A 15,344-nucleotide genomic window follows, 5' to 3' on the forward strand; every position below is an offset into this window, starting at 1 on the left:
CACTGTACGTAATGGAAACACCACAGGAGAATTACAAAATAATCTTATAAAAGAACAACAAAACGATAACGAACTATGTCTTTTAAAAAGTAAGGCACTTCCATTAGAAGACGCAGAAAAAGAACGAGAATGTTTCTATATGACAGATGGCATCCTCATGAGAAAATGGAGACCATTAGATGCTAGTCTAACTGAAGAATGGAGGATAATACACCAAATAGTTATCCCAAAAGTTTGCAGAGAGGAAATTCTCAATATAGCTCATAATACCCCTATGTCAGGCCATCTAGGTATAAATAAGACACATGACAAAATATTACAACATTTTTACTGGCCGAAATTGAAACAAGATGTAATCACTTTTTGTAACTCTTGCCACACTTGTCAGATGGTCGGGAAACCAAACCAGAAAATTCCTCCCGCACCTCTAAAACCTATTCCAGCTTTCGGTGAACCTTTTAGTAGAGTGCTAGTTGATTGTGTTGGTCCTCTCCCTAAAACAAAAACAGGTAACATCTATCTGCTAACAATCATGTGTGCATCTACCCGCTTTCCGGAGGCAATTTCGCTAAGGAATATTAAGACAAGAACTATAGTGAAAGCCTTAACTAAGTTCTTCTGCTTAGTCAGGATCCCATCATCCATTCAATCAGACCAAGGCTCAAACTTCATGTCTGGTCTATTTAAACAAGTGATGGATGAAATGTATATAACACAATATCGATCTAGTAGTTACCATCCAGAATCACAGGGAGCTCTTGAACGTTTCCATCAAACACTCAAGTCTATGATACAAAAATTCTGCTTCGAATATAAAAAAGATTGGGATGATGGAGTTCATTTTGTTTTGTTCGCAGCAAGAGAAGCAGTCCAAGAATCACTTGGTTTTAGTCCGTTTGAACTCGTTTTTGGTCATACAGTAAGAGGTCCTTTAAAACTTCTAAAAGAAAAATGGCTTATAAAGCGGAACGATCTGCATCTCCTAGATTATGTTTCCAAATTTAAAGAAAAATTATATTCGGCTTTCACATTAGCACAAGAAAACTTACAAAATTCTCAGGCTAGAATGAAAACTAGATACGATAAAAACAGTAAACACCGTACTTTCCAAATAGGAGATAAAGTACTAGTATTCTTACTATTTCCATCTAATTGTTTACAGGCAAAATATTTTGGACCATATGTCATAAAAGAAAAAATTAATGATGTAAATTACATTATACACACCCCAGATAGGAGAAAGAAAAATAGGTTATGCCACATCAACATGTTAAAATCTTACTTAAGTAGAAATGCTACAGCAACAACACGACCAGTTTTTTCTTTGAAAACTATTTCAGATATTGACACAAGCAAAACACCTTCGGACACTGAAAAAACTTTTCTTAAAGAAAAAGAAATAGGTCATTACAGTAAATTAAACAACTCCGAAATCCTACACAATCTAAACAACAAACTTATACATTTATCTTATGAAAACAGAAAAGATGTATGTGCTTTGGTCAATAGATTCAAAGATCTTTTTCCAGATGTTCCTAGGAAAACTACAGCAGCAATACATAATGTCGTCGTGGGCAATGCAAAACCCATAAAACAACATTTCTACCGACTAAATCCCATCAAGCTCCAAAGTCTGAGAAAAGAAATTAAATATATGCTAAAAAACGACATTCTAGAACCAAGCAACAGTGAGTGGAGTTCACCATGCATCCTCGTGCCTAAACCCGATAGAGGTTACAGATTTGTCACAGACTTTCGTAAAGTCAATGAAATCAGCAGGACTGATGCTTATCCAATTCCTAGAATTGCTGATTGTATAGATTCAATTGGAAAATCAAAATATGTCAGCAAGTTTGACTTGATGAAAGGTTATTGGCAAGTACCTTTAACCAATGAAGCCAAACATATTTCCGCATTCGTCACACCAGATGGTTTGTACCAATACAAGGTTATGCCGTTCGGAATGAAAAATGCACCAGCAACTTTTCAAAGAATGATGCATTCCATATTACAGGATCTTGACGGATGTGAGGTTTATATCGACGATGTGATCGTTCACAGCAATACATGGGAGGAACATTTAAAAATTTTAACCCAATTTTTCAGAAAATTACAAACTAACAACCTGTGTATCAATCTCAACAAAACTGATTTCTGCCAGGCAAAAGTCGAATACTTGGGGCATATTGTGGGTCAGGGACAAGTGAAACCTATCTCAGCAAAAGTGGACGCTATTAAAAAATACCCTGCCCCAACCAATAAAAAACAACTTATGAGATTTCTAGGTATGGCAGGATTTTATAGGAGATTCTGCAAAAACTTTTCCACAATAGCAAGTCCACTCACCAATCTTTTAAAAAAGGCTACAAAATATAATTGGACTGATTCCTGCCATAATGCTTTCAATAATATAAAATCAACTCTTATTGAAAGTCCAGCCTTATCAACACCGGATTTCACCAAACAATTTAAATTACAGGTTGATGCCAGTGATGTGGGTATGGGTGGAATTCTCACTCAAGAAGATGAGCATGGCTTTGAAAAAGCTATTGGTTATTTTACAAAAAAATTCAATGTCTACCAAAAAAAATTATTCCACCATTGAAAAAGAGTGCTTGGCCTTACTATCAGCTATACAGCATTTTGACTTTTACATTAATGTGACTGTGCAGCCTGTTTTAGTTCGCACTGATCACAACCCACTGACTTTCCTAAACAAAATGATTAATAAGAACCAAAGACTAACGAGATGGACTCTTCTTTTACAAGAGTACAATATTATAATCGAACATATAAAAGGTAGCGACAACATTATCGCCGATGCTCTATCTAGAGCATAACCTTGTTTCTTTTCACACACAAAAAAAACAAACAAAACCATTAAAAAATAAAATAAATTCACACACTCAAGTATTACATATCTAACACAAAATTTATACAAATTAACAAACTGTACAAATACATATTCATCTATTGTAATACTATTATCCATATTTCTCACTTACAAAAAGAAGAAGAACGAACATTGACTAAAAACTTTCAGTACCTTGTATATTTATTGATATTGACATTTTCTTTGTTTGCTTTCACATTCATTTTTCCAGGTACCAGACCATAGCCAGCCTTGTGAAATTAAAAGTTTTGATATCTAGATATCAAAACTTTTACATTGAAGGGGGGGAGTGTCATAGAAGAACATATTTTCTCCTATGATTGGATTAAGAAATATATAAACATTTCTTATAATATATAAATATGTTTATTGATATATTAATTAAAACATAAAGACATTTCTAGAATGTCATTATTCATAAAAATAAATAATAATCGGCGTCTATAAATATAAAAAGGCGTAGAACGCCTTTTTTGTTCTTTTTTTGAGTCTCTAGAAGGTTCCAGGAAGTTCCTTTTAAAACTCATATAAAAGAAACGCTATTGGTGGGTAAAGTCAGTTCGTGACATATTTTGGGATGCAAACAGAGGCAACCAACGTCCGAATTCCGGCTTCCACATTAAGGCCGTAAAAACAAAAACCTCACTGAAGAAACTGGCTGTCTGGATTCTGGTAAAGTTTTTATTTATTCTTTGAGTTTGTTGACCGAAGCACATATACATATAAAGCAAACCATTTCAAAACACAATACATTAAGAATTACGATCTTTATGATCTAAGGGAGACAATTTATTAGCGAGTTGTCGCCCTTCAAACATGGTATATCTTTTCTTTTGTTTTCCTTGTTAATTTATTTTTAAATAAATTTCTTTTTCGTTAAATCTTTTTCTTTTGTTTTAATTTTATTACATGTGGGTGCTGATAAATCCCTAGACCATACGAGCTATGATCGGCACACATATGTAATACCAAGATATAGGGTACAAAGAGGATGGTACATTTCTTTGATAAAAGTCTTTACCCAGGGAAACTGCTCTGTCACGTGTTGATGCTTCTATCATTTCCACATGTCTGAGAGAGATTTCTTCTTTGTATCTCCCTCCAGGACACTCCGATTGGCTGAAACCTCTGGTGACGTTAAGAGAAGAAAGGAAGGGAAAAGTAGAAGAGTAGGGAGAAAGAGAGAAATAAGGGAAGCATACCATAGCAGCATCATAGTAGTAGTTCACTACAAAGCTTTCTGCATTGTCGATTCGATTGAGTGGGAACTATGGTGAATTCGAATTTGCTTGGAAGTATTGAAGCAAAAAGGTTTTGCATCCAGAGTACTTTGGACTGGATGAGCAAAAGGCCAGGATTAATTTCTGACAGGCCAGATGTGGATAAATGGATTTCTGAGCTGGACGAGCTGTACGACCAGTTAATTTTGAAATCCCTTCCTGAGGAGAGGTTAAATATTTGCCAAGAATTAGCAGAGTTTATCATGAAAGTAAGGAATACTTTGAGGAGATTGAAGCCTAGCCCGAAAGATATTAAAACAGTAATAAGAAGATGAAATTAGAGTGTCCACAATTTAGTGGAGCTCCATCTTCATATAAATTCAAATTTCGCAGTTTTATAAGGAGATTTGAATTTTGTATATCTAATTTAAGCGATGCATGATTTCCAACAGTTTTTATGTTGACAACTAGGTTAGTACCAGTTGCGACAGTAATTTCTTAATTGCAGTTTATAGCAATGCCTGTGATAAACTTAAGGAAGCAGGTTTTGAGCTTCAATCCTGCAACTCCAACTGCACAAGCTTACAAATTTAAATGTTCGAGGATGATTCCATTTCATCTCCTCCTCCCGCCTGCAAAAAGGTGTTGGGCTATCAATATTCCCCTCAGCAGGATCCCTTTAAAATTACTCCCACACTGATAGACAGTAACGTCAAAACAAAACATGGGATTTTATTTCACATTTCCAGTATTTACAATCCACTATCATTACTTCTTCCTGTCACTAGTCAAGGGAAGATATTTGTCAGTTAGCTGTGGAAAAACAAATTATTATGGGACCAGCAAATCCCTGAAAATCTTATTACTTTGTGGCAAATGCACGCCAAAGAACTAAATTTATGGGACTTTAAGTTCTCCAGATGGGTATTCCTGGAGGACTCCCCAGTCGAAATCGTTTGTTTTTGTAATGCATCTAAGCATGCTTACGCATTTTCATTATATGCGAAACAAGGAACTCAATGCTAAATCTAAAGTGGCTCCTCTCAAAGGAAAATTACTGCCTACCTTAGAATTGATGGCTATATATCTAGTCCTTAAAGTTATTCCTCAAGTTTTGGAGGCCCTAATGCCTATCAATATACAGACTCTCTTTCTTGTTTGTGATGCACAAGTAACCCTATCATGGGTTTTAAATGGGAAAGGTTCAAAAGAGAATATTTTTGTGGAAAATCGTATATTGGATATAAATAAATCTTTGGAGGAGGTTAGCCTTAAATATGTTCCTTTGCCGGATAATCCAGCGAATCTTTTAACTAGAGGCATTACTACCTCTAATCTAAGTTTGAACAAGTGTTCATATTTTTTGATCTATGGACCAGATTGGCTGAATCAAGATAGCATCTGCTGATCTATATTGTCTTAATGACAACAAAAAAATTGTATCTTGTATGTTCTCGGACGAAACCAGTTCAGACAAGAGCCGTTTACCATTAAAAAGATCTGACTTCTCCACACTATCTAAGGTGATTAATGTTTTAGAGAAAGTTTTAAGATTCAGTAACAAGTTACAATACCGAAGTACTGATATTTATAAAAGAGCTAAATTGTTGCTTTTTTCTCATGTGCAAAATGAATTTTTTCCCTTATAATTGGATTATTTGAAATACCTCCAAATAAGGTTGCACCCCCAAGGGAGACGGCCCTTGGCTTATTTCTAGAGAAAGATGGACTGATGTGGGCCCAAAGATGCATTCAGAACTCCAATATTTTTCCATATGAGGTGAAAGAAATTTCCTATACTGTTAGGAAAAAATCAGCACTTGACCAAACTGGTCATTAACGAAATGCACTTAAATTGCTGCCATATGGGAGCCAATTCAACCCTTAGCAAGTTAAGGTTATCCTGGTTTTGGATCCCCCAGGGGAGACAAGCGGTGAAGTCTTTTCTCCGTAGTTGTATTATAAGTAAGAGAATCAATTCTCTATCATGCAGGGCCCTGTCTGGGTCCCAACTGCCCTCTCATAGGATAAATTTTGTCCAACCCTTCAAACAAGTGGGTGTAGACATTACAGGACATTTTTTGTCAAATATTATAATCAGGACATCAAAAGAGTTTGCGTGCTATATATCTGGAATTACTCCCAGATATGAACAAATGTTCATTCTTATTGGCCTTTATCAGGTTCACTAACTTATTTGGTGTACCTGCTAATATGTATTCCAACAATGCTAAATCATTCTTAGCGTTGGGTATTATATTGTCAGATGTATTTGTCTCCGATGACTTTAAAGAACATTTTAACTCAACTACTACTGTTCATTCCACTTAATTCTGCTTGGCATGGGGGAGCATGGGAGTGACTTATTAAAACTGTATAACAATGTTTATCTTAACTAATGGGTAGGAGGAAAGCCGAGTATTTTAATTTAATGGAAAAGGCTACTCACGTATATTTTGGCTTCAGATAGAAGTTTCGATATTTTGACTTCCAACCATGTTTTTACTTGCTTATCAATAATTCCGGTTTGAAGGATCTTTCTCCACACCCTCTTAATAGAACTACTCTTTTGTGTTTCCTTGAACTGAGGGATGAATTCGTCAGCAGATTTAAATGTATCAGGCAAAACAAGTACTTTCTGTCATTTAGAGAAGTGGATGCTAATATTCATGATATTGGCCCCCGAAGGTGTCTGAAGGTGAGATTGTGCTTATTAAATCTCCAAATAAGTCCAGACCCTTCTGAAGTTTAGGCAACATACTCAAATTATTAGTCGGTAATGACAATAAGGTATTGAGAGACAGATGTGAACAAGTGCATTCGTTAAAAAATATTTATCTCTTAGAGGTAAAACATGATTCTGAATCTGCATCAGCAGAATTTACGGAAGAAGGAGGCCCCTTTGTTCTGTCCTAGATGTTTGATCGCCAATGATGGAACAACATCTATGGTGTGTTGCGACTCATATGATAATTGGTATCATTTCAGTTGCGTTGGGGTTGATCAGCAGGACACCATGGGCGAATGGGTTTGTATGAATATAATGTCCAAATAAATTCTTGTATTCCATTATCGGGATTATTGACTTAAGTTAAATTCACTTAACTCAGTTAGTTAAACTAGATTTATTGTTTATAAAATTGAATTGGCAGCAGACAGACACTCATTTGAATTCATTACTGATAATTACTTGCATTAATGTTAAGTTCCTCAGGGCAAATTGCTTACCTATCAGTTATTGACAGTTTTTTTTAAAGTACATCATTATCAAAAAAAGTAATGATCATCCATTACTTTTTCTTCTTTTCCTTGGCAGTGTGTTAGAAATTCTGCAGAAATAAGCGGGCACCTCATTGGTTTGTTTGACCATCCACAGTTTTGTTTGGGCTAATCAGATCGGTCCTTGTTATTAATTGCTGACATTCGTCGCGTGTTTTTTCAGCTTCAGAAAGACGGTGGTCGGATGAAGACGTGAAACTCATTCTCCTTATTTGAGGCATGGAGCGTTGAGTCCTTTTGTCTCTCTGAAACATAACTAATAGCCCTGGTGTGGGGCAAAATGTTACTTTCATTTAAAAACATTTATGGCCGATGTTGGGCGAAATATATCATCATTGGCACATTGTGCTACTACTTTTGGACGGAATTTTCTTATATATTATTAACGGCTCTCCGAGACGATTATCGGAGTCTACAGTTTGACCTCCCGTTTGTCTGCCGCCTGTATCCTTTATGGAATGAAGTTCTCCGAAAAAAAAAAAATTTCACTTAATTTAATCAAGTAGTTTTTGTTTTACAGCGAAAAAACAATTTGTTATGATACCGAGCAAAAGGTTCGATTTTTAGGAAGAAAAGCTAGTATCAAAGATGGGGAGGGAATGTCAGCGCTTTAACTGGAGTTATCTCCCCGTGGCGGGTTCTAAAATTTAAACAAAATTTTTAAAAAATATCCAAGATGGCTGCCTTCAACACGCTCTCATAAAAATGTGTTTTTCCGCTGTAAAAAAACAAACAAAACTACTCGATCAAATTAAGTGAAATTTTTCTTCAGTTCAAAACGGATACGTACAATATAACGTTTTTTTTCTTCTTTATTTTATATTTTCATTTTTTTTATGTCTTGATTAAACTGTACAAGTGCAAAAAAAAAAAATCCCAATTATTCTAATGTTACCTCTAATGTTTCATGTTTTTAAAATTATATTTTGCTACATTGACAAACTAAAATTATATCTAATTGTGAAATAAATAAATAAATAAAAACAAAAATGTTTCATGTTTTTAACATATTTTTTCAATCCGACCACACCAACACCATTGCCGATTTAAACATGTTGATACATTTTTATACAAATATACTGGGTTAATTCTATGTTTCAACATTTATAATTTTATTTTCAGTTATGAATCACTCATTGAAAAAAATAATATCAAAACATGAAAATTATATTTTTTATAGAATAAATCTTGCTTTTCATATTTTTGTGTTTATTTCGTTATTATATATTTTTGCGTTCTCGGAGACATTTGAGGTTCACCGAGGGCATCACTCATTCAAAGAACAGGGGTCGATAACTCGTCTCAGTCTCTTCATGTTGTTGTCATGCATTGCAGAAGTGCCCCTTTTCACTAGAAACAATAGCACTTTTATACTCGATGAATTTTTGTAATTTTGGGGTATATTCAACATGAAAATTAAGTAACTACTGTTTTAATAAAAAATGATATGTTAAAAAAAAAAATCGATCTGTCGACTCTATCTTGAAGCAGTTGAAGCACACACCGCATTAAAAATCGTAAATTTGGATTTTCTTAAGGTTAAAAAAAATTACTTTATCAATTTACGTAATTTTTGGAATATGACATCTTCGAGTACATAAATCATACAGACTTTGTATTTTCTTGCCGCCATAAGTGTCAATTTGAATATGCACCAAAGATTTTTTAGTGCAAAAAAGCAAAAGCAAAACAAGAAAGCGGGAACATAATTCGGCGGGGTCTTCAAATTAACTAACACCGTATTTTTCCTACGTGAGCGCCCCAAAACAACTGCTTGCAAGGAATATTTTCCCATATTCACCTCTTTTCCGTTTCTCACAGTAAAAATATTTTTCGATAATACAAAAAAGTAATTTACAACAACAACAACAACAAAAAAAACTTTCAAGGGAGAGTGAGTTGTTTTCTTCTTTAAGAAGAATTTAGCGGTACATTTCAAAATTCAAAACAAACATTCCGACTGCAATTTAAGGTAAAAAAAAAAAAAAAAAAAAAAAAGCATTTTTTTTGTTCAGTATTTTATTCCTTTTTTATTTTTGCATTAAAAATGATGCTTTTTCGTCCTATTTTTATTTTACTTTTTTTTTTATATAGCAAAGTATTTGCTTTTAACCGTTAAAAGTTTTAACAATTATTTGGGTACTTGTGCATTTAACGAACCAGACGTAACTCAGCATTTGCTCGGCTTTGTCCGGCGCATGACGTCAACAACCGGATAAAACCGAGCGTTGGCGATAAAATAAAAACAACGCTACAACAAAATAACTGGCCTATCAAAGTGTAGTATCTGTTCTTCAGATGCTGCACTTCCATTTCTTGTTCTCTTTCGGTGGAGGAGAAATTCTTCACGACTGAGACAATTTTTATTTTTGTACCTTTTCTCCACGTTAAAAAACGACCCTGGTGTCTAACTCTGTCCCGTGGGGAGGCATAGTAAATAGGTACAACAAAATAACTGTACAATGAAATTGTAAAATGTAGAAACATAAAAAAATTAAATAAGTAAAAAGCAAACGGTAAATATCCAGATACGCTACTACAGAACACCGACCACTCTAATTTGTTTTTTTATAGGTAATTGAGGTCGCTGACAACGAATCTGATAGTCAAACTTGGGGCAAATTTACCGTTTGCATGGTATTTACCCCTGAACCCACGAACTGAACTACTTTCCACCATTTTACAGCTTCCGTTTACGCGCATGCACGCTGTAGCATAAACGACGGCTTCACCAAGCAAACTACGTTGGGGGGAGGGGATTTTTTTCTAATTTTCAAAAATACATTATAGCACTTTTTGGGTGGAAAATTTAAAATTAGCTGAAAAAGAAATAAAACAAGAAAAGGAAAGCACACCAAGTTGGAGTAGGGGGGGGTAATTTATCTGTTTTTTTTTTTTTTTTACGCGAGCGGGGGTGGTGGGTGGGGCGCGCGCGCCCCAACATCACCCCCCCTCGCTCGCGCCCCCAATGTACACAGTAAAAGCTTCGGAAAATGTTAAATGGTGTTCTAATTGGTAAATGTCGGTGCGTTACTGACGGAAAAACGTTTAACTAAACTGCAAAAGCACCTATTAAGCCACATAAGTTCTATAATTGAATCCCCCTCCCGCAAAAAAAGAATGAAAAACAAAGATGTTTGGTGCTTATGTTTTTATAAACCACATTAAAAACTACGCGAGACAAAAAGAAAAAAAAAAGTCCCCCAATTTGTTGTACTTTTCTTTAACTAAGTCATTAAAAAAAATGTCAGTTCGCAATTTTTTGATTGGTACGCCATGTGAGAAGGCAGTTTGCTGGGTGAAGCAAGCCGTTGTTCATGCTGCAGCGCACGCGCGTAGCATAAACGGAAGCTGCAAAATGGTGGAAAGTTATTCGGGGGTTCGGGGGTTAATACCATGCAAACGGTAAATTTGCCCCAAGTTTGACTATCAGATTCGTTGTCAGCGACCTCAATTACCTATAAAAAAACAAATTAGAGTGGTCGGTGTTCTGTAGTAGCGTATCTGGATATTTACCTAAAAAAACATTGTCTATGTCTTAAACACGTAAAAGTTAAATTTTTTTTTTTTCAACTCTTTATGTCAAATAAATGGAAATAGCCTAAAAAAGGGGCAATAAATAGCATTGGGGCAGGAACAAGGATTATTTGTACATTTTTTTTGCCAGAAACAAGGACTTTTTTTATTATTATTTATTAGTGGAAGGAGGGTTTCGGCGTTCCTATTTGGTACAGTGACCAAGAAACCCTCCTTTTCGGCGGGGTCGTATCCACCGAAGACCCAGACCACCGGTGTCAGAAGTCTGCCGACGTTGTGTTTTCTGCGGTTAAAAACGGACTCGTCGGTTTCTACCGTATGACCTGGGCCTCCAATCTGCCGGGGATTCCTGAGAAAATAATCCTTGCATATATCACGCAGGAAAAATTTCCAATCCACAATTGTGTGGCGAGAACGTAACCCACATTCGCGATGGAGATTTTTTGTTGATGCCATCTCGAACGCCCATAAGTATATTATTTTTATTATACATGCGATGGTTAGTCGGGATTTTGAGAAGAAGGTCCCAATCCTAATGGAGGTCCATCGACAACATGTTACACTTCTACACCTCCAACCATAACCGTTTGAAAGGCTTGTTCTCTTTGCAAGTACACAATCCTGGCCAAATTGTAAACACCTTTTCTCTTCTGCCAACAATTTCCGTTGAAGTTTAGTGCAGCCTCTGGGATCTGGAGCTGGTCCGCAAGGTTTGTAATATTCATTATTATTTCGTCAGTTATCTTTTTAAAACAAATTTATTTTTTTTTTTAACTCTCTTCAAATAAGCGTTTCTTGAGTTGTGACACTCTTCCAATTGATTTCAAAATTCTCGTCTGCTTAATCGGCAACGCTCGGTTTTATCCGGCTGTTGACGTCATGCGTCGGACAAAGCCGAGCAAATGCTGAGTTACGTCTGGTACCCTTTTTTTTATTTACATATCTAACTTTGGTTAAGCATAAAACCATACAATGAATTCAATTTAAAGGAAGCTCTTTCCAGATAAGTTAGTTGAGATAATTTTGCAGATTTTTTAGATTGGAATTCAACTCTGATCTTAATATTTAAAAATTTTTTGTTTGCAGTGCAAAATGTCTGATACTAGATCATCATCGTTAATTAAGAAATCTGATCTTCCAAAGGAGGAACAAACAATGGATAATCCCAAAGCATTAGTAAGTATACATTTATCTGCAATTTAATTGGCCTCACCCTTTCTTCTTCTCAGCAACCTCACTCTCAAAGACGTAATGCTGCTAGTCTCAGTCTTTTCTATAAATATTATAATGGCATGTACTCCTCAGAATTTTTGTTTCAGCTCATTTGATCCATTGGTCATGCTCTCCATCAGTTTGCTGTGTTGATTCATCATTGTAATACAGCTCCCTATTCCAGTGGCTTCTTTTCAAGAACCACAGACTTATGAACCTCTCTTACTGATAACTGCTTTCCCTCTACCTTTAACCTTTGTCTTTTCAAATAGTCATCGCCTGTCTTTGTGAGAATCATATTTTATTCTTGTTAGCTCATTACATAAAACATTAAGTGACTTTTCTGGAGCAATTGCTATTAAAAATAAAGAAGAAAAACTCAAGTAAATCAGTCCTTCATCTGTTATTGTGCTACATTGACAAATTTGCACTTTAATCTGCTCATAATTTCTCACTTATTTTAGGGTGAATTTTTTAAATATACATAGCATTGCAAATAAAATAATATTTTCAAATATGTAATTTGCATGCGTCTTTATCAATTGAATTATTTTTTTTACAAGTTTCAACATTTGAACGCAAAACATGAATCTTTTTTTGGGGACTAAAATTTTATATCTTCATTGCTTTTTACAAAATTAAAGCAATCCATCTTTATGAATATTCTTGAAATTGTAAACTAATCAGAAGATATCTTAAACTGCAAGTAGGAGGTTGTATTTGTTTTTTCTGACTAGTTGAAGCAAAAACACAACCTGAGTAAAGTTACTTAAAAAAAATTATACAATGAGCAAAAAAAAGAAACTTTTTATTAATAGAAGAAAATTATTTCAGAATTATTCCTGAAATTTTAGTCAAGCTGGTTTGCCATGCTTTCAATTTTGGAAAAAAAAAACAAATGAAAAATTCTTTTATAATGTAAACACAAAAATGTTAGCACTAGCCTGAATTGTACTGTGAGTGCAGTCAGTTGCGAATGGATTTTTTTTTTTTAACATTTTTTCTTCAATGCTTTATGCATAAATATCCAGAATAATTTTGTACGGAAACGATTTTGAAAATATTAAATTATTAAAAAAATAATTTAACCTTTTTAAAAGAATTTTGTCTAACTTTAATTTTGAAAAATACTATAACTTTAAATAAATATTTGTCATAGTAAAAATAAATGGTTGATGCTGGTGGACTTTTGCTTATTTGTATTGTACGTAGCCTTCAAGTCCAATGTAAACAATTTCTTGTTGAACTGTCCCTTTAAATAATCAAATTCTACTCAACTTAGACCATTAATGATTACTACACTACCACCTTACATTTATTAACAGTTATCCTTGAGTAGTCTTCAGGCTTTGATAAGTGGAGATTCCCTTTGTAAACAAAAAACAAAACTGTGCTTTTAAAAAGTTTGATATCTTAAAGTATAGATGTAGAAAATCTAAACTAGTGAAAAAAATAATTTACTATTAAAAATTTTAAATGTACAAAATTTGTAACATACACTCAAAATGGTTTATGGACAGAATTATTTTGATAAAATAGTTGATACCTCTGTTTTTAAAGGGATATTTTTTAAATTCCAAAATGTATTTTTCTATGTGAAGTTTATTTGTGCTCTTTATTTATAAAATGTTTTGTATTCAGGCAATGTAAATGTAAATTATTTTAAAATATGTATATTATTTGTTTGTGGCATATGTAGAAAAATTGTTTTTTAAACTGCTTCAAAAATTTGATGAATTAACTGTTGCGTAGGTGTATGTATTAAAAGAGATAGTATGGGGGATTCATATTGTGCCAATACATATCATGGGTACATTTATAATGGAGGTAACGATTCTGATGATGAGAGGGAGAAGACAGAGAGAAGACATTTTTCCGGTACAAGAACCCAAGTTTATCCAGCTGGGCAAACTTGGGTTCTTGTATCGGAAAAATATCCAGTAAATAAAACGTTGTTTAGTAAATCGTTTTTTTTTTTTTTTGCATTTCCATACACCAAACATGGATATAAATATCACTAAAACATCCGCTGGGTCATGCGCTTCATTTTGGTACCTAACTTGTGTGGGTGGGTTACCTGTAGGCTGAGATAAACTGCGTCCCCCCCCCACACACAGTAAATCGAACTTACTAAGGGAGATAATAACTTCCGGTGAATACCGGAAAAATCTGTGTGTTGCCTGTAGGCTGAGATAAACCGCGTCGCACACAGACAGACAGTAGGAAAATTTATAATAAGATACAGTTCTGAGACGCTTGTGACTTCATATATATATACTGAGGGTGATAGGTTGATAGATGCACAGTTCTTATATTTCTTGTAACACATATAGAGGAGGAGAGATACATATTCTTGTAAGGGTTACACAATGTTCATATTAAGATGATTAACACATTTACTTTTTAATTTATGGAATGATGACACGAAGACAAACAGTTACAAATATTGATTTATTTCATTGGACCGGTTGAATGATGATGACGTCAGGAATTCACATTTGTTCTACATAGTTTAATCTTTCTACCCTTCACTTTCAAAGGGGCAACTGACCACTGATTGCCAACTGACTGACTCTCCTGATCTCTGCTGATGAGCAGACTCAACTATTCTGATCTGACTAACTCTAGCTCCTATGTTGAGAATCCCCCTTTTGCTATGACACCAGAAGTGTGCTTCCCAAACGTGACCGATTCATGTGGCTATGCACACGTTTTTCCAGAACACACTTTTGCAAATAAAGAATTCTCAACTAACCTATTTTTTTAACAATGTATTTTTAATTTGTATTGTTCATTCTTTTTAGCTGACATTTTTAATATTCAGTTTTGTAAAGGAATGAACAATCAATTCTTTTTACGATATAAACAATATCTGCGTATTTATAATAGAATTTAACAATAGACCTTTTTAACATTCCGATTTCTAACATTCTATTTCTTAACCTTGCTTACAAGGTTCGAGTCTCTGTTTATCCTAATCTCATTTTCACTTATCTAATGTTCTTCTTATTTACATGGAAAGGGGACAGCCCTTTTTCCTGTAACAAAACTATGAAAACGAATTTATATGTTCATAAACTGTGACATAATTAAAAATAAGTCTCCTTATTCCTATATCATACTTATTATTTTTGTAAATATACATCCATGAAAAAGGAAAAGAAAAAATTATTCTTCACTAATGTTCGTTCTAATATTCATCT

General features: G+C 34.3%; 1 protein-coding gene across 5 annotated transcripts in view; it reads left to right on the top strand.

Annotated features, from left to right (window-relative positions):
* The first annotated feature begins 8,668 nt into the window (after positions 1 to 8,668).
* The window catches only part of LOC145270210 (uncharacterized), a 172,448-nt gene continuing 165,772 nt past the window's right edge, over positions 8,669 to 15,344 (top strand). For 2 of the 5 annotated variants that reach the window (XM_080126038.1, XM_080125984.1), the window contains exons 1-2: positions 9,122 to 9,364; positions 12,016 to 12,105. In XM_080126038.1, coding sequence (XP_079982164.1) covers positions 12,022 to 12,105 — 84 coding nt within the window. In that variant the 5' untranslated portion in view covers positions 9,122 to 9,364; positions 12,016 to 12,021. Of the gene's footprint in view, positions 9,671 to 11,521; positions 11,640 to 11,967; positions 12,106 to 15,344 lie in introns of those variants that run through there. The other 3 variants (XM_080125861.1, XM_080125945.1, XM_080125902.1) reach the window with 3 other exon arrangements.

Source organism: Euprymna scolopes, chromosome 1 (assembly GCF_053919585.1).
Source record: "Euprymna scolopes isolate OS-2025 chromosome 1, ASM5391958v1, whole genome shotgun sequence".
Taxonomy (NCBI): domain Eukaryota; kingdom Metazoa; phylum Mollusca; class Cephalopoda; order Sepiida; family Sepiolidae; genus Euprymna; species Euprymna scolopes.